The sequence below is a fragment of the Acinonyx jubatus genome, chromosome C2, assembly GCF_027475565.1.
Source record: "Acinonyx jubatus isolate Ajub_Pintada_27869175 chromosome C2, VMU_Ajub_asm_v1.0, whole genome shotgun sequence".
Classification (NCBI taxonomy): Eukaryota; Metazoa; Chordata; class Mammalia; order Carnivora; family Felidae; genus Acinonyx; species Acinonyx jubatus.
Window position 1 is genome coordinate 149958703 of NC_069384.1, and position 20341 is coordinate 149979043.

Genomic DNA, 20341 nt, shown 5'->3' on the forward strand with positions numbered 1-20341 from the left:
TGGTAAACACCGCGCGGCGCCCGAGACCAGCCCCGCGCGCCTTCCCCGCGCCCCCCACGCCGCGCTCAGTCCTTACCCGCGCACAGCGATCCCCAGAGGAGGGCGAGGGCGGCCCAGGGCGCCGTCATGTTCCGCGGCGCCGCCCCGCGGACACCCGGAGCCCGCGGGCAGGGCCGCGCGGCGCTCCCGGGGCGCGCAGGGCCCAGCGGCGGCTGCGCTCTTCTTCCCGCTTCTTCCTTCGGTCTCCTTCCCCGCGCGTTTCCTGCGCCTTCGTCCCCGGGCAGCGTGCAGGCTCCAAGGGCCGGGCGGCGGGGCCGGGCTCAGGGCCGCTGCGGGCGGCGCAGGTTGCGGCCCGGGCTCCGGGGCGACGCGGGGGCCGGGGGGCGGCGGCGGGGCGCGGGTCGGGGCGCGCCCGACTCAGGCATAGCGCGGCGGGGCTGGGCCCGGGCCCCGGGCGCAGGGGCCGAGTCCGGAGGGGCCATGAACGGGGGGAGGGGTGGGGGGAGGGGAGCTGAACCGAGTCCAAAATGGCTCCTGAGCCGCGGCCGCGGAGCCGAGCCAGCGGGGAAACCCGGATGTTGGATACAAAGAGGCGGGCGAGCTGGGCGGGGAGGGGGAGGGGGAGGGGAGGCGGGCCCTCCGGCCGCGTGGTCCGCGCCCCCCTCAGGGGCGGCGCCCTGGAGAAACAACAACAAGGAGGCTCCGCCCCCAACCCGCGCCCTCCGCCCTCCGGGAGGTCGCGAACCACCTCCGGACTGGAGGGCGAGGCGGGGCGAGCTGGCAGAGGTGGCGGCGATGGGCCAGGGACCCCGTGGCCGCCGCACCTGGGATCTTGCTCCGCGCTAGAGCCCACGCTCCCGAGCGCACGCTGCCCTGCGATGCGAGAGTGGGTGGACAGCACCTGGACTCGCCTGGATTCCCCTCCGCGCCTCCGTTTCCCCACCTTTGAAATGTGGGTCAGTGTGAACCCTGGGAGAGTCGTGTCGGCAGAAAAGGCTATCTTCTCTGAAATGACAGGAGTCCCCACGTCTGCAACCCCACCACACACACACACACGCACACACACGCACACACAGGCACAGTTGGGCATCCTGGAGTTGGATCCATCAGTGTGAGAGAAAGCGCCGAGCCCCTCTCCGCAGAGCCGCAGCAGGTGGAAAAGGACCAATGGCAACTGGCTTCCCCAGCCTTACCCTTGTCCTTGGCACCCCCACCCCTCCCCACCCCCGCTTCAGTCTGCACCTTCAAAACTGTTCTCAGCTGCCTCCAGTCCCCCAGTTGAAGATACTGTCTAGCGAATGATTCTGCTGTCCTCTTCACCTGCCACGTTCCTCCTCGGGACCCCTTGTTTTTCACCTCAGATCCTACTCTCCCTGTCACACACCAGAGCTTGGGAGGGTCATGATAGGACTCCCAGCTGAAGAGGGAAAGAAAGCCCATCACAACTCAGAGATGAGATGCAGGATCCTTGGATACAGAAATTGTCCTCTGGCTTCTCCCGGCTTGCCACAGCCTTTCTAGGAGTAGGGCGAGAGCAGCCAAGAAGGAGGTAGTGCCTGGGGGTCTTGAGTTATTTCTCTTCTCTAAGCCTCGGTTTTCTTACTCAGAAAGTGAAGAGGTTAGATTTCTGTGCTTTGCATTTTTCGAAAAGCAGAAACCCTATTCAGACAAAATAGGAGCAAGTCGGGGACCACACTTTGAAGTCAGTGCCCAGAAAGATTGGAGTCTCCAAGTCCCTTCCAGTTCTGGAAAATCCTGTGGAAAATGACAGCACCTCCTTGCCGCAATCTCTATATGGGCCTTTTAGCACAGAATTGAATGCTGCTATGAGCTGAGCAAGAAGCAATGTAGTGTGGGATACCCTCTGGGTATAAGGTATTCGGTAATCCTACAGGTGCTACATCTAGAGACACATGATGGCAGGGGAAGGAACTCCATATTCAGAATAAGTGTCTTTTCTAGGAAAGAAATCACTGCCTCCTCCCTACTGGAAGGTATCAACTATAACCCATTGTGCCAACAATTGAATTTGGCTGGTTCTTCTCTTCTACCCCATACCACGTTAGATATCACAATAAGGGCTCAGGGTGGTCCACGTTGCCAAGACATCTGTGTCTTCCACCTTGATGTCTCTGGGAACTCCAAATTTGTATATCTAACTGCCTACTTGACATCTCCATGTGGCAGCCTATCAGGCATCTCCAACCTGACCTAGCCAGATCAGAATTACCCGTTTTCACCACAAATCTACTTCTCCAGTTGTCCCTGTCTGAATCGATGGCATAACCAACCAACCAATCGCTCAGATCAAAACTTTATGAGCCGCTCTTGATTTCTCCCGTGTGCAGTCCCTCAGCAAGTTGGCTTCAAAAACACATCAACCATCAAGCCACTTTTTCCATTTATACCATTGCCTCCCAACCTCTCACATCTGGACCACTGCAATAGCAGTGAACTGGAAGGGGTTGTAACTAGTCACCTGCTTCCCTTCTTGCCTGTAACAATACATCTTCCATATAGCACCTGAAATGATCTTTTAAACATGGACCTAGTATCACGTCACTCCCTTCCTTAATATCCTCCCATGGCTTCCTGTTACAATGACTAACAAAGCTTTACATAATCAGCCCTTCTTCCTCTCCAGCTCATCATGATAAGCCAGACACACTGGCTTGCGTTCTGTTCCTCGAACACATTAAGGATGTTTCTACCTTAGAGCCCCCACGATCTCCACTGCCACTGCCGGATACTCTTGCCCTGACTCTCTTGGAGAGCTGAAATCCATGTTGTTGAGCTCATGAGATTAGCCTCTATCTCTGCTACCATTTTGTTTGTGAACCAATACTAGGCTGGGAGGGAAAGGTGATGTAGGTATCCGAAAATCAAGTCTGGTTTGGGTTTTCTGTTCTTTTGAAACTACAAGAGCACTAAATACCCCCTTTGGTATTAGACATGAGGTAACTGGCAGCTGAAAGGCAAAAACAAAAACCAAACAAACAAAGTAGCAAATGTCTACCATAGAACTTATGGCTGGGAGTTCTGCCATTCAGGAATTCTGTGTTTAGGACCACTATCCCCCTGCTCTCCACACACACCCCCCCCCCCGCCCCTTCTCAATGATCATAGTCAGAAACCAAGGAATTGGGAAGAAACAATTGAGCATGGCATCCTTCAGTATCAATCAGGCTAATAATGTAGGATGGAAACTTATAGCATTATAATATGACATGGTATCCGGACAGTTCAAAGGCATTTTATTGTGAGGGTTACATGCATTCATTTGTCAAGGTAAACCCTTAAAATAACCACAATTTTTGTAATTTTATTTGAAGAACTCTTCACTTCAAAGAAAAGTCAAGTGGGGCTCCTGGGTGGCTCAGTCAGTTGAGCGTCCGACTTAGGCTCAGGTCATGATCTCACAGTCCGTGAGTTCGAGCCCCACGTCGGGCTCTGTGCTGACAGCCCAGAGCCCGGAGCCTGCTTCGGATTCTGTGTCTCCCTCTCTCTCTGTCCCTCCCCTGCTCATGCTCTGTCTCTCTCTCTCTGTCAAAAATAAATAAACATTAAAAAAATAAAATAAAATAAAGAAAAGTCAAGTGGCCCCAGCCTCTTTCAACTTCTGAGAGTCACTGGTTAGAGAGATGCTATAGTGGGTAATTATGAGAGATATAGGGTAATATATATTAGAACATATAAGTGGGTAATTTAGTTACAGCAGTACCACATTAAAAGATTTCAGAGGGTACTATTCACTCTATATAATGGGGGTGAACCCCACTCTATATAATGGGGGTGAACCAAACCTTAGTAAGTAAGCTATCTATTTCCAATCTATTCTATGTGCCATCAACATTAAAAGTTACTTCGACAACTCTCCAACTGTTTTTATTTCTTTTCCCCCTTCTCTTCATACTTCTCCCCATTCTCTCTTTCTTAACTTATGTTGGCCATCTTGAAGGCAACTAAATTAATTGGGTTGGGTAGAAAGTTCTCTCAAAATAGACTCGATTATGCAGCAGTAACGGAAAATGTCCAAATCTCGATGGCTTAAAACAACCAAATTTATTTTTCGCTCGTGCTACCTGTCCATGGTGAGTCACCAAGCAAGTTCTACTCATTGTAATAACTCAGGGACACGAGCTAATGTAGGCTACATTTTGACACATGCTTCTATTATTACAGAGACAGAAGGCAAGAGCATGGTAAATTATATTCAGGCTCTTAAAACTTCTACCAGATTCCAGGAAAGAGGTGGCTAGGCTGGTGGTTGTATAGTTTTCAAATCTTCCAAAATCCTCACAGAGCAACTACATGGAAACAAAAACAGATCCATATACATTTGCAACAAAACTAGGTAACAAAGTTTCCTCCAAGACACCAAAAATACAAGCAAACGGAGGCAACCTACAAACTACCAACAGCAATGAAAGCTTCATGGACCAGCATGTGTGCAAGGGGGACCTGAGGAAAACAACAGGGTGGATGAGATCCCCAAGAACAATAGAATCCGAAACAGCTAGGAGATATTCCTCGGAAAGCGTGGTTCAGTAACTTAAGAACAGTAGGTGAAATTGGGGTGGGTTTCCCCAATCTGACAGCAAGTGAATGCAAGGAGATTGTGGTAAAAATAGAAACAGCTGGAAGAATTTGTCTCTGTGAACTCTTAAGACTGATTAGCCAGGGCTCTGTTTTATCTATCTATCTATCTATCTATCTATCTATCTATCTATCTATTGAGAGAGAGAGAGAAAGGGAGTGTGTGCACTTGCAAGTGGGAGAGGGGCAGGCGGAGAGGGGGAGATGGAGAGAGAGAATCCCAAGCAAATTCCATGCCCAGCACAGAGCCCTTTCTGGGGCTCGATCCCATGACCCTGAGATCATGACCTGAGCCAAAATCAACAGCTGGATACTTAACTGACTGAGCCCCTCAGGCATCCCCAGTGCTCCGATTTAGGTCAGATTCCTACATTGAGAAACCGCTGGAAGTGGAATCAAAATTGAGCTGGGTAACAATTTTCCTCAGGCCATCGCAGAGTAACTGGAATGGCATTTGTCATATGTTATATCTACCATAACCAGAAAAATGGACAAGATATAGGAGGCAATTATTTTTGGACATTATACAAGCTGTAATCCCTGAGAAAAGAAAGAAAAAAATGAAGGGAGCCTTATGATTGCCCCTACTTTCTGCCTGGAGACAAATTCCAGTCCACAGTGCAGGAAGTGTATCCCAAGCAGAGCCTGGCAACCTTGCAGAGTTGAGAACAGAGTGAGACTAAAAATCAAGAAGACTATAGCAAACTTAACGGGGCACCTGGGGGGCTCAGTTGGTTAAGCATCCGACTTTGGCTCCGGTCATGATCTCATGGCTCATGAGTTCGAGCCCTGCATTGAGCTCTGTGCTGACAGCTCAAAGCCCGGAGCCCGCTTAGGATTCTCTCTCTCTCTCTCTCTCTCTCTCTCTCTCTGCCCTACTCTGCTCATGCTCTGTCTCTCTCTCTCTCTCTCTCTCTCTCCCTCTCAAAAAGAAATAAGCATTAACAAAAAAAAAGTTTTGCCTAAAAAAAAAAAAGGCTATAGCAAATTTAAGAGCAAACTTTACTCTGGTAGAGTACCAGAGAGAGGGGAACTACATAAAGAAAGCTGGACATCTGCAAAGGAGTCTCCTTGGGTCTTTTCCTGAATTCTGAGTTGCACATACACATAATGAAACTCCACGGGGTGAGAGAAAAAAAACAACAGAAGAGCTATAAGCTATGAGCTCCAAGAACTCACACAGGAAAGGGAAGTTTTTAGCTCTTACCATCCAGAGTGGAAAGTCCTCATTAAATACCCAGCACACTCAGAGTGAAGATACAAAGGGTCACTCCACCGTAGTGGAAGTAAACTAGCCAAGAATAAAGGCTACCGTAAGCCCACCATGCCAAGCCTTGAAATGATTAAGCTGATACATAAGTGACTTAAGTACTTACCAGACAAAAGTTCAACACTTTTTTAAAGGAATTCAACAAATTCTGACTCTCTACAATAAAAAATGTACAATGCCCAACATTTAAAAAACTTTACCAGACATGTGAAAAGGCAAGAAAATGTGACCCACAAGAAGGAGAAAGAATGGTTAATGGGAACAGAAAAGAGATGATGAAATGACAAGTCAAGGATTTGTTTTCAATTGTTATTTATTTTTAATTTTTTTTTTTTTAGTATTTAGTTTTGACAGAGACAGAGCATGAGCTGGGGAAAAGATGGGGGGAGGGGACAGGGACACAGAATCCAAAGCAGGCTCCAGGCTCTTAGCTGTCAGCACAGAGCCTGTCTCGGGGCTCGACCTCAGGAACCATGAGATCATGACCTGAGCCAAAGTCAGACTTTTGACTGAGCCACCCAGGGACTCTATTTTTATTTTTTTTAATGTTTATTTTTGAGAGAGACAGAGAGAGCGCAGGCTCACAAGTGGGGGAGGGGCAGAGAGAGAGAGAGAGAGAGAGAGAGGGACAGAGAATCTGAAGTGTGCTCTGTGCTGACAGCAGACAGCCCGATGTGGGGCTTGAACCCACCAACCACAAGATCGTGACCTGAGCCCCAACTTTCTTTTTTTAAATCAGGAATGAGTGTTAAATTTTGTCAGAGGACTTTTCAGCAACCATAATCAAATTGCTTTTTAGATCTATTAAAATGGGGAATTGTATTCACTGATTTTCTAATACTCAGCCATTAAGCTGCACTTGAGTCATGATTGATCATCTTCAATGCCCTGTTGCTTTCTGTTTGCTGATATTTTCTTTTGGGGATTTTCTTATTGATATTAATCCAATGATATTTGACAAATGTATCGTTTATAAATATGATCTTTTTAAAATGTTTAATGTTTATTTTTTTTTTGAGAGGGGTGGGAGTGGGGGAGGGGCAGAGAGAGAGAGGGGGACACAGAATCCGAAGCAGGCTCCAGGCTCTGAGCTGTGAGCACAGAGCCCCAAGCAGGGCTTGAACCCATGAACCTGAGCCAAAGTCGGACACTTAACTGACTGAGCCACCCAGACGTCTCTATACCTATGATTTACACTAAATCATTACAAATTGGCAAAATTGGCAATAACTTCATTGCTATGAATAAAAGATTGATATGTAGTTTCTTATTTTGTTTTATCTTTATGAGGTTGGGCATTGTAGCTGTTAACTACTGTTAAAATCACGCTGCCTAACAAGCAACCAGAAAGCCTGAGGCTTACAGCACTAAAAGGTTTATTACTCATGTGACTGAGGTGCTTCCGACATCGGCTGGGCTAACTTACACAACTGCAGTTCAACCAGTTGTTGGCTGGGAGCACGTGGAAGAACCAGGCTCTGGTCCCACGTGCTCGTCACCTTCTTATCGCAGTAACGCTGCTCTTACAAGAAAGAGAAGGCTCACTCAGGCAAGTCATTTCGAGCCTCAGCTTGCATCCCATTTACTGATGAGGCCAAGGCCAAGTTACACAACCAATCCCACTCAGAATGGGAGAGCGTGGCAAAGCCGTGCAACAAAGTATGCGGACACCATGAGAAACGTGGGGCCATTTCGGCAGCTGTCTCAGTTTTTCCTCCTGGCCGCAGTTAAACACATCATTTCCACATGCAAAGTATGCACATTCCCATCCCAAAGCCCTCGAAAATCTCCGTCGGGTTTAGGATTTCACCATCTAAGTAAGGTCTGCTTGCGCCTACGCTTGAGCCAAGGACATATGAACCAGATATAGGAGAGGCTAAGCTTTTCACATAGCCAACATAAGTGGGTGAAAACAGAGACAAGATAAGAGCAAAAGAGCTATCATTTGGGAAGTGTCAGGATGGAAGCAGATAGCAGTCACTGGCCCATAGCAATTGCCAAATCCTACTGCGAGTGTATGAGCAGGTCCCTCTGCTCTATAGATGGGGAATGATTTGAATTTCTGTTGCTGCGTAACGGTAAATAACTACTGTTATCACCACAAACTAAAACAACGCCCATTTATTATGAGTTTCTGTGGGTTCAGAAACTGGGCACGGTTTACCTGAGTCCTCTGGTCCTCTGCGTCAGAAACCTCTCACAAGGCTATAATCAAGATGTTGGCCAGAGTTGGGGGTCTCATTTGAGGCTTGACTAGGGAAGTCATGTGGTTGTTAGCAGGATCCAGCTCCTTGTTAATTGCTGGACTGAGGGCCTCAACTATTGAATGGTTATTGGCCAGAAACTGCCCTCACTTCCCTGCCATGTGGGTCTCTCCATAGGACAGCTTACTTCATCCAAGTCAGCAAGGGAGAGTCATTAGAGTCCGCTAGAAAGATAGAAATTAGAATCATATGTTAACATAATTACAGAAGTGACATACCATCACTTTAGCCAGATTCTATTAGAAGCACCTTACAATAGCTTCTCGGCCTTTTGGCTAAGATCTAGTGTAGAAGCACCTTACAGGTTCTGCTCACACCCAGGAGGAGGGAGTTACACAAGGGTGTGACTACTAGGAGGCAGGGATCATTGCAGGCCATATTGGAGTTTATCTGCCACACTGGAAGTGACATCCCTGTCCATTGTTTCCCAAGGCTCTTGGCTTCACCGTCTACATCTTTCACTTTGCATTGCCCTCCTTGAGCACTTCTGAAGAGAGCACTGGAAAACACGCCTCTGAACAACATCCTCAGCCTGTGTCCTGGCCAAAGAAAGCTGGGGGCCCAGTCTTTTTTACATTTAGTCCCTTTTAATCTAGGCTGATGCCACTTTTTATTAGTATAGCTCCCTAAAAAGTTCTTTGGATCTTCTGTGCCTGATTTAAATCCACTCTCTACACCAAAAGCCATACCCCATCATTTTTGAGATCTTGCTTGCTCTCTGGGTTTAATCACTGATACTTTAAGGTATCAATCAAGCTGCTGAGGGACAGGAATCTCATGTTTCCTCAGAGTCGTCTTAATCAACTGGAAAAGTCTATTAGATAATGCCTTGATTCTTTCTCAATGCCTTGATAATGCCTTGATTCTTTCAGAGGTCTTGGCAAGGGGTCTTTCAGTCCTTGACTTTGTTTTTACTTAAAGCTATATCTTAAGTCAGATCTTTTAATGGTTTAAAGGGATGAAGATGAGAGTTATTATTCTAGCACCTTTACATTCCCTCTAAATTCTACTTTAAACCTGGCTAATTCTCTTCCGAGTGGTAGTTGACATTTTCAACATCCTGCCTAGGAATGTCTTTTCTCAAGCCCAAATGTTCAGTAGATACATCTTCCACCTTCCAAGTTACTACAAGGTGCTAGGTTTCCTTGCATCTTTCAGCCTCCCAAAATAATTTTCTCATCATTTTTCCAAGTTCCACCCACAGCCCAGCTCCAATGTCACATATATTAGTTTTTTGATTTGGCACTAATTTCTGTATCAGTTGTCCATTTAAAAAAAAAAAATTTAAATGTTTATTTTTTTTGAGAGATAGAGTGTGAACAGGCAAGGAGCAGAGAGAAAGAGGGAGACATAGAATCTGAAGCAAGCTCCAGGCTCCGAGCTGTCAGCACAAAGCCCGATGCGGGGCTCGAACTCATGAACCACGAGATCATGACACGAGCCGAAGTCGGAAGCTCAACCGACTGAGCCACCCAGGCGCCCCTGTATCAGTTGTCTGTTACTGTGAATAAATCATTTTAAATATCAATGCCTTAAGATAATAAGTATGTGTTTAGCTCACAAATCCATAGGCTGGTGATTTAGGTTGGACTTGGCTGGGCAGCATTTCTGGTCTCACGTGGACCCACTCACCTGTCTGGGACAGTCAGATACCTTGATTGATCCAGGATGGCTTTGCTCAGGCCAGGTTAGACACAAAATTTTCATAATAAAGGCAGAGAGCAAAATGAGAGAAATCCTCAATTGCATAAGGTATTTTCAAAGCCATGCTTGCATCTTGTTTGTGAAAACCCCATTGGCCAAACTTGCATGGCCGAGCCCAGAGTCAGGGAGGGAGGGCACAACAAAACTCCATTGCGAAGTATGTGGATGTAGGGATAAATGAAGAATTGGGGTTTATTTTGCAATCTAGTATAGGGATCAATGTTGGATTTGCTTCACACAAATAATCTGGAAGTGTTTCTTCTTTTTCAGTGCCCTGGAATACATTATGTAGCAAAGGGATTAACTATGAAAGTTTGGCAGAATTATCCTGTGAAACCACCTGACCTAGAGTCCTTTTCATAGTATACCTCTTCGACAATCTTTTCCATTTCCTTTATGAAAATTAGTCTGCTTAAACTTATCTCTACTGGAGTCATTTTACACATTATGTTTTCCTAGGTCATTACCATTTCATCTAGGTTTCTAAACTTCTTTGTAGGATTGTACAAAATAGTCCTTAAAATTAAAAGTTATTTTGTTTTATTTTTTCACCATTTTACTTTTTTATATTTTTATTTCCTTGCCCTTTTACTTGATTAAGTTTGCTAGTGACTTGTCTATTTTTTTTCCAACTAATCAAAATACTCCTAATTTTATTTTCCTGTTTTCCAACGTGTGATTTTATCATTACTTCTAACATCCCCCCCTTTTGTTCACTGTTCTTTTTTTTGTTTTTGAGTTGTATTTTTTTCCATTTTATTTTTTTAAATTTACATCCAAGTTAGTTAGCATATAGTGCAACAATGATTTCAGGAGTAGATTCCTTAATGCCCCTTACCCATTTAGCCCATCCCTCCTCCCACAACCCCTCCAGTAACCCTGTTTTTTCTCCATATTGAAGTCTCTTATGTTTTGTCCCCCTCCCTGTTTTTATATTATTTTTGCTCCCTTCCCTTATGTTCATCTGTTTTGTATCTTAAAGTCCTCATTTGAGTGAAGTCATATTTGTCTTTCTCTAATTTTGCTTAGCAAAATTCCATCTGCATAGTTGCAAATGGTAAGATTTCATTCTTTTTGATTGTGGAGTAATACTCCATTGTATATATACACCACATCTTCTTTATCCATTCATCCATCGATGGGAGATTTGGGCTCTTTCCATACTTCGGCTATTGTTGATAGTGCTGCTATAAACATTGGGTGCATGTGCCTTCGAAACAGCATACCTGTATCCCTTGGATGAACACCTAGTAGTGCAATTGCTAGGTCGTAGGGTAGTTCGATTTTTAATTTTTTGAGGAACCTCCGTTTTGTTTTCCAGAGTGGCTGCACCAGTTTGCATTCCCACCAGCAGTGCAAAAGAGATCCTCTTTCTCTGCATCCTTGCCAACATGTTGTTGGCTGATTGAGTTGTATTTTTAATTCATTTACGTTTTAGTCTCTCATCGTTACAGTACTTAAAAATTTTTGAGTATAGTTGACACATTGTGTTGCAGTATGAAGTTATATTTCACCTATCACTGCTTTAAATATATCTCACAGATTTCATTATCATTTTTTAAAAGCTCTAAAATTTTGGTTTATGTGTCCCCTTTGCTCCAAGAACTATTCATAGAAGTCTTTCTCCAGGTGGGACTAAGGAATATATTTTATTGAGGTGCCTGGGTGGCTCAGTCAGTTGAGCATATGACTTAGTTCAGGTCATGATCTCATGGTCTATGGGTTCGAGCCCCACATGGGGCTCTGTGCTTGGAACCTGGAGCCTGCTTCGGGTTCTGTCTCCCTCTCTCTCTGCCCCTCCCCAGCTCATGCTCTGTCTCTCTCAAAAATAAGCATTAAAAATACATAGATTTTATTCTCATTTTATTGCATTGTGATTAAAGAAGATTGTATTCTCCCTATTTTGAGGCAATTATAGATGTCTTTGTGATATAATAAATTACCAGTTTTTGTGAGAATAATATATTCTCTATTATTTATTATTATTCCTTATTAGGTGCAAAGTTCAATATATATTCAGAAGATACATAGATTGTTGGAATCTATAGGTGAAATCAAAGAAAATCATTTAATGTTGACAAAAGAAATAGCTGAGGCTGTAACATTCATAACATACCTTCATTGTGAACTGTGGCCTTTAGCATTATAGTGCCTTTCTTTGTCCAGTTTTCTCCTGGCTTCTACCTTTGTCAAATAGCAATATTGCAATCTTGGTTTTTATGATTTGTATCTGCCTGGTATATTTTTGCCCAGCTTTCTAATTTTTAGCCTTTGTGGATCAATTGTTTTAAGTGTGTCTCTTGTAAATAAGATAATATGATGTTGGTTTGTGAGCTAATCTGAAACTTTTTGAAAAAAGTGAGGCCTCAAGTTTAAATAGACTTTTGAGGGCGCCTGGGTGGCTTGGTCGGTTAAGCGTCTGACTTCGGCTCAGGTCATGATCTCACGGTCCATGAGTTCGAGCCCCGCGTCGGGCTCTGTGCTGACAGCTCAGAGCCTGGAGCCTGTTTCCGATTCTGTGTCTCCCTCTCTCTCTGCTCCTCCCCTGTTCATGCTCTGTCTCTCTCTGCCTCAAAAAAATAAACGTAAAAAAAAAAAAAAAAAAAAGACTTTTGAGCAAGAGAAAGCATGAGCAAGGGAGAGGGGCAGACAGAGAGGAAGAGAGAATCCCAAGCAGGCTCCACACTGTCAGCACAGAGCCCTACTCGGGGCCTGAACCCACAAACCATGAGATCATGACCTGAGCCAAACTCGAGTTGGATGCTTAACTGACCGAGCCACCCAGGTGCCCCCCAACCTGAACTTTTCTCAAAGTTTTTATTTAAATGTGTTAACATACAGTGTAATATTAATTTCGGATGTACAATATAGTGTTCAACACTTCCATACATCACCCAGTGCTCATCACAACTGCACTCCTTAATCCCCATCACCTACTTCACCCATCTCCCCATCCAACTCCCCTCTGGTAACCTCATTTATTCTCTATAGTATTTCTTGGTTTACCTCTTTTTTTCCCTTTGCCCATTTTTGAACTTTTAATAGATGAGTTGAGTCCTTTACTAGTTTGACTCTATATTCACCGTATGTTTTTCACTATGTGATTTATTGTTTTTACTATTGTTTCTTCGGACATTGAGGGAGATTTCTATTTTTATTCTGGTGATTATCTTCATAATACACTATTACCTTTATATAATTTTTAGTCTTTTTCTTACTTAAGTCCCAACTATCTGCTTTGTCAACTTTAAATGATACTTTGCCTTGTACGTTGCCTTTGCAACACAGACGTCTTTGTATTGTCCTTTCTCCCTTCTTTTTCATTTATTTCATTTTTTTTTAACGTTTATTTATTTTTGAGACAGAGAGAGACAGAGCATGAACAGGGGAGGGGCAGAGAGAAAGGGAGACACAGAATCTGAAACAGGCTCCAGGATCTGAGGTGTCAGCACAGAGCCCGACGCGGGGCTCAAACTCACGGACTGTGAGATCATGACCTGAGCCGAAGTCGGACACTTAACCGACAAAGCCACCCAGGCGCCCCTATTTCATTGTTATTTCTACCTTGTCAAAGCATATACCACTTGATACTATTCTACTCTTATCTCCACTTTTATTTTGGTCTTAGATCTGAAACTAAAGACACTCAAGGCTCACCATCAGTCATTTTGCTGAAGTCCCCCAATCATCTCGCAGTTGGTTGAAGCACGTCTTTTAGTAAGGTCCTTCAGGGTTACAAGTACACTATTTCTTGAGCTCTCACATGATTCTAACTTCGATATATCCTTGATACTTAAAGGACAGCTTAGCTTGATACAAAACACTTATTCTTAGTTCAGTTTTTTTAAACTTCTCGAAAATGTTGCTCCCCTATACTTTCTTTTTTTGAGAAATCTGATGCCAACCTGACCTTTCCTTTGTAAGAAACTAGCTCTTTTGGACTAGATGGGTTTTTTCCTCACCTTCAAAGTGTAATAGTTTGCTAGGATATGTCTCAGTTGATCATTCTGGGTCAATTTTCCATGTAACAAAAAGGGGCCCTTTCAAGATAAAGATTCACATCTTTTGCTTTTCAGAAACTTCCAGGGGCAGTTTAAGTATTAGCCAATTCCGCCATCTTGAGAAACTTAACAGATGACCATGGGGAAAGGAAGGGGAAAAAATAGTTACAGAGAGGGAGGGAGGCAAACCATAAGAGACTCCTAAATATAGAGAACAAACTGAGGGTTGATGGGGGGGGGGGTGGGGGGAGGGGAAAGTGGGCGATCACATTGAGGAGGGCACTCACTGGGATGAGCACTGGGTGTTGTATGGAAGTGATGAACCATGGGAATCTACCCCAAAACCAAGAGCGCCTTGTACACACTGTATGTTAGCCAATTTGACAATAAATTATACTAAAAAATAATCAAAAAATTAAAAAAAAAAATAACCAATTCCACTGTCTTCTCTTTTGGTAGCTTCCAGAAGCTCCCATTTTACCTGTTACTTTACTGATCCTTTTCCTTCTGGACTTTGTCAGCTCTTCCTCTCTATCGTTTGCTGTCTTAGCTTTCATCATTCCCATCTTCTATATGCTCTACTATACTGGAAGACATCTCGATTTTTATTTGAATATGTTGTAATTTAGTCTTCATTCGTATGACGCTTTTAATTTTTTGTTCAAATCCTTTCCCAAGCTTGATCAGTTCTCTCTTCACACACATGCCTGTTGAACCTTCATTTTTATTGAGTTTTAAATGCTCTGACCTGTGATATTCTTTCACATCTGCACTTGCACTGAAACTTATTTTAAAGCTCACACCGGAGGGTTGTTACCATTTACCCTATTTGTCCTTTACTCTCTTTCGTTCTCTTTATTTTGGAGTATTTCATCGGCTTGAACAATCGATTCTCACTTTGTTTTCTTCCTACATATGTCTATGTGGTAAGTTCCCTTTTCTATTTATGTTGACATGCTTGCAAGGACAGAAAACTGTATGGGGCAGAGGTAAAATGGGAAATGTATTGACCGCCTTTCTCTGTTTCTTGGTCTAAGAGAGCCTTTCTCTCTTGGTCAATGTTGTAAAATTTCTTTAATAAGTCAAGTCTAGGTAGCAGGGGTGGGGAAGTTGCCCGTTTTCCTCTGAATTGACTTGCTGTTGACAGGCTGTCAACCCTCAGCTTTCTGCTTTCTTCTTCCTCTCATCCACCAAGCCTGCTAAGGACACCACTTCCTTTCGAGATGACTTCAGAGAGAGATGATCTCTCTCAGAAATGCTGCTGGCCCCATTCATTTTGCAAACCTCTTCCTTTTGACTCCCCCCCCCCCCCCCCCATCCACTGCTCTAACCCACCGGGTCTCAGACCTGCTCTGCAGCATTTTTCCACTCTGGGTGAGACCACAAGGAGCCTGGTTTCACTGAAGTCCCAATTTAGGTGAGGGCCTGCAGCAGAGGTAATCTCTGGGGGATTCTGTAGCAGCAGATCACAGAGGATTTTCTATGTAGGCTTTTGTCATAATTTGAGCAAGGTATAAAGGGGTCCAAGGTAAAACAGGGGAGATGGAGAGAAAGGAACTGCTTTAGGAGTTACCAGAGGAATAACCAAACTCACCTGGTGACTCATCTGATGTGGGAAAGAGAGAGGATATCTGCATTTGGGGGTTGGGTTCCTGAATGCATGGATGCATGGTGATTGCAATTCACTCAAACAGCAACATGAGAGGAGGAGGTTGGGGGAAGGGCAAGGGAAGACAAGTGGAGTCTGAAGTACCCCTGTGAGAATGCTGGTAGACTCCAAGGAGAGTTCTGGATGGAAACACAGATCTGGATGTTCCTGGTATGGAAACAGTGGTTGAAACCCAAGAATAGATGAAATCATCTAACCAGAGGACAGAATGGGTGAGAAAGAAGGATGAGGACAGAGATTTGGGGCCCGGCCGGAATTAACGGGTAAACAGAGCAGAAGTATCAGTAAGGAAAGAAGGAATGAAACGTCAGGAAAGCAGAAGAGCTGGAGAGAATGGCTAACAACAGAAGGCAAGGACAGAAATAATTACCCCAATGGATTAAGACACATAAAATACGCTAAATGTATCAGACTGACACTGAAAAAAATACCTAGCTGCTGTTAGAGGATGCCTGGGGACTAACCCGTTATTTTGAACACTAGTGAACACTGGGAAGAATCTATTTATTCGGCCTCTCCTATATAAACACCACCACTGGGCACCTGGATGGGAAACGTCTCACATAGAAGAATGCCAGGTCATAAATGAAGAGGAGTAACAAAACTGGATCCCTAGTGAGCTGATGCAGCTGGGGATGAACATGACGACAGTGAGAGAAAACCAGACATTACGTGCCTCCTGATGGAAGAACACCGTCTTGGTTGTCTGACACCGAAAGGAAAATTGCATCGTGTCTGATCGAGTCTCTTAAGTCCGTGGTTATGAGCGAGGGGCAATTTGGCCTTCCCACCCCCACCGGGAGGTATCTGGCCACGTCTGGAGACATGTTGGATTGTCACGGCTCGGGGAGAGGGTGACACTGGCATCTGGCGGGTAGACGCCAGGGATACTGCTGCCCCCCACACCCAAAACTTATCCAGTCCCAAATGTCAATAGTACTGAGGGTGAGGAACTCTCTATTGGATCCAACCACCAATCTTCAGGAAATACAGAAGACAGAGAACATGTCAAACGACACTACAGAAATAGAATCAAAAAATCCAGAATTTGAGAAATTCTCCCTGAAGGAAGGGACGGAGGGAGGGAGGTGCTACCCTGTCCTACCTGGGAGAGGGGCCCTCCAAGTGGTCTGGTGTGCCAGGGAGTCAGGCAACCGGTGGGGAGAGCCGATGGGAGGGGACAGGAAGCACGGTCATCAGGTGTGTCAAACTCTTTGGGTGGGAGGTAGTGAGTTTCAGCAGGTGGGCATGGGGAGGAAGAAGAGATCATGTAGGATGAGGGGCAGATGCTGGAAGGACAGAAGGGAGAAACCTTGAAGGAGGAGTGAGCATGGGGAAGACAAGAAAGCAAGAAACTAGGAGGCCATTCAGACACTGAAAGAAGGGAGTCAGGGTTGGGGGGGTGGTGAAATGGGATAGTGGGGTCACGGTATGGGGCGGGGGTGGCTGTGGGTTACAGTTTGGGGAGGAGTGGCCAAAGAGTCCGAGTTGGAGAAGGGGGTGCTGGGGTCAAGGGATGAGGGATGGCTTTGTTTCCCTCGTTCTGCTGATTTAAGTCCCTGTACATACAAGTCCCCTGGGTTTAGGTGGTCCGGGGCAGGACTGGAGCAGTGCAAGGTGGGCAGGCACAGTCACTTAGAACAAGGAGGAGGATCCCTGTTGTCCAGGAGCACGTCTCGAGGCAGGATCAGTGAGTCTGAGCAGGCAGGGTTAACAGGGGTGCCTGGGCCTGAGGAATTCTCTCAGGAGGCCCCTGGGTCTGCGACAGGATTCTCTGCTCAAGCTTGGCGTATCGAGGAAGGAGGGCCTCGTAGACCTGGAGGGGCAGAAAGAGCGGGTTAGACTGGGGAGGGGGAGGTGCCTCTTCTCTCTGCAACTTACAGTTTTAAAACTTAATACCCCATTTACTTGTAATTGAGGCTTTTGTGCAGGGCAAAAGAAAGGAAGCATCAATTCGCAAAAGAGGAAAAAGCTAGTAGTACTCAAACCTACAGCCTAAGGTTTTTTAAAAAGGCAAATTAGGACGAACAAACAATTTCCATTACCAGGTTTACAACATTCTTTAAAATTCTAGGTCCCTGGTAATGCTGTCTCGCGGTCTCTTCCCAGAGCTGGTGAAGTCGGTCGTGCAGCCCTTCCGGAAACCAACTTGACCGCACGCTGGTATCAAAGGGCATAAAAATGCCCACAGCCTTTGACCCAGTTACTCTACTTCTGCAAAGTTCTCCTAAGGAAATCCTACGTGTGGGGGGCCAGGCCTACTGAGGGTCTTCTTAGACACCGCTAAACAGCCAGTCCCCTAAGAATACCACAGGCCACACCCTGGCCCTCAAAAGGATACACTGGAGAAACGTACCTGTCAGCACAGTGGCTGCAGGTGGATCTCTTCAACGAAAGACCATGCAGCGGTCCTTACAGCAGTCTGCACAAGTGTCCAGGAAAGGGTCTCCCTGCCATCTCTCCTCCCTGACCCCATGTTACAGCTCAGGCGCAAGGAGATGGAATCCACACCATACAAGTGCACGAACCACCCTGGCTCTGGAACCTCCTACCACAGGAGTCTCTCTTTTAACAACTCCATAGGCAAGAGACATGCCCCTGAGATGTCACTGTACTGAGGGAAGCCCTACGAACGACTTGCTGTCAGGTGTATATGGTTTTCCCACCCCAGGTGCAGTGCCTTAATTGAAGGTCACTTTAACATAAGCAATGTGTGGCCTAGTAATGCGGTTGACATTCCATTTTTATTGTCTCAAAGGAAACAGAGGTAGAAAGTTAACCGAAGTTCAAACTTTCATGCAGAATAGAAGGTTTTGTTAACCTTTTACTCGCATAATTTCAATTATAATAATTGAACACCTAGAAGCAACTGTTCTAAGACATTAAATGCTCAAGTAGATTACTGGGGGGCACCGGGGTGGCTCAGGAGGTTCAGTGTCCGACTCTTGATTTCAGCTGAGGTCAGGCTCTCACAGTTGGAGCCCCTTGTGGGTTCTGTGCTGATAGCACAGAGCCTACTTGGGATTCCCTATCTCCCTCTCACTCTCTGCCCTTCCCCTCTGTGTGTTTTCTCTCTCAAAATAAATAAACTTAAAAGAAACTATTGGTTCAATCGCCACATAGAATATCATGCAGTCGTTAACAATAATGCGTCTGCTCAGTTTTTTTGTTTTTGTTTTTTTTTTACATTATTTTTGTGAGAGAGAGAGAGACAGAGACAGAGCACAAGCGGGGGAGGGCAGAGAGAGAGGGAGACAGAATCCGAAGCAGGCTCCAGGCTCCAAGTTGTCAGCACAGAGCCTGACGCAGGGCTTGAACCCACAAACAGCGAGATCACGACCTGAGCCGAAGTCGGACACTTAACGGACTGAGCCACCCAGGTGTCCTGTGTATGCTCAGTTTTAAGAATACAAACACTCATGTTGTGCTGTAGTGTTTTTTTTTTTTTAAGTGGGCTACAAAATTACATACACAGTATGCTGTGTAATAAACCAAAACCAAAAGCCAACACGGGAAGAAGAACCAGAAACACAAACCCGCATTCTTAACCTTCATTCCTTTTTTTTTTTTTAAGGTGTTTTCACCCGTGGCTCTTTAAACCTCGCCTGAGAAGGGCAGGTACATTTCAGGTGAGCACATGTTGTCTTCCAGACAAGCAACATTTACGATCAAGGGACCCAGAGTTGCTTGAGACTCACAAACACCACCACTAGCTTATGCCAACCACACCTCTTCACTTGGCTTAATTAGCTACAAAGTCCAGTATTTTAGTAATTGATTATGCAACCACGGCCCACTCTCGGTGCATCGGGAGCAGCTCTGTGAAGTTGACAGAGAACTCAAGGGGAGCTTCAATCTCCTCTCGGAAGAGGAAACTGCAATATCCAGCTGAGCTGAGAAAACAGTTACAGTTTTGCGTTTCCACTGGAGAACAACCAAGTAGGTGCCATAGAGCACCTCCCGCTCCCAACGAGTTTACTAACCGGTCCTCAAATAGGTCATGACACCAACAATCACGGACTGTTGCTGCTTGCGACACCTGGTGTTATGAAGGATTCTGAGGTTACACTTGGGTGTAAGAGTAAAGGGTTCCTTGGGCCCCCAGGTAGCTCAGTCAGTTAAGCATCTGACTTCGGCTCAGGTCATGATCTCAAGGTTCATGAGTTCAAGCTCCACGTCGGGCTCTCTGCTGGTAGCTCAGGGCCTGGAGCCTGCCTCGGATTCTGTGTCTCCCTCTCTCTCTGCCCCTCCCCTGCTTGCATACTCTGTCTGACATTGCTGAACCACTAAATCAACCCTGGCAACTACCTTCAGACTTCTTGTTATATAATCAAGCCATTATAGTCAAGGACTCTTTTTAAGCCTCACAATTGGTAGGTTAAAAGTAGGCAACCCAGGGGTGCCTGGGTGGCTCAGTTGGTTGAGCCTCCAGCTGTTGATTTCGGATCAGGTCACGATCCCAGGGTCCTGGGATTGAGCCCCTCATCAGCCTCCACACTCAGCTTAAGATTCCCTCTCTTTCTCTAAAATAATACTAATAAAAAAAAGTAGGGAGGACAGATATTGTCCCCACTCCACAGATGAAGAAACAGGTTCAGAGATGAGAAGTGCTGTTCAAGGTTACATGGTGAGGGGAATTCAGGATAAGAATCAGAACCCAAAGGCCCTTTACATCAGTTTAGGGTCTTTTTATTACACTGAGCTGGCTCTTAAAGGTAAGGGCACACAACGTTAAGGACAAAGTAATAGAAGCGTGGGCACATCTATATGTGTGGGTTCTCTGTCAGCTGTAAACTGTGAGCTTCTGCTCCCAGATATGTTGGGAGACAATTCTCCA

At 45.4% G+C, this 20341-nt stretch overlaps 2 protein-coding genes across 8 annotated transcripts in view; both read right to left on the reverse strand.

Annotated features, from left to right (window-relative positions):
* ACVR2B (activin A receptor type 2B) overlaps window positions 1-276 on the reverse strand; it is a 39968-nt gene extending 39692 nt beyond the window's left edge. Inside the window, exon 1 of the mRNA XM_027040707.2 lies at window positions 77-276. Coding sequence (XP_026896508.1) covers window positions 77-128 — 52 coding nt within the window. The 5' untranslated portion in view covers window positions 129-276. The remainder of the gene's footprint in view (window positions 1-76) is intronic.
* XYLB (xylulokinase) overlaps window positions 1-20341 on the reverse strand; it is a 94353-nt gene that overhangs the window by 22420 nt on the left and 51592 nt on the right. For 4 of the 7 annotated variants that reach the window (XM_027040702.2, XM_027040701.2, XM_053221669.1 and 1 more), the window contains one exon: window positions 14413-17320. In XM_027040702.2, coding sequence (XP_026896503.1) covers window positions 17283-17320 — 38 coding nt within the window. In that variant the 3' untranslated portion in view covers window positions 14413-17282. Of the gene's footprint in view, window positions 1-3589; window positions 4308-6475; window positions 8295-14412; window positions 17321-20341 lie in introns of those variants that run through there. The other 3 variants (XR_008298077.1, XR_008298078.1, XR_008298076.1) reach the window with 3 other exon arrangements.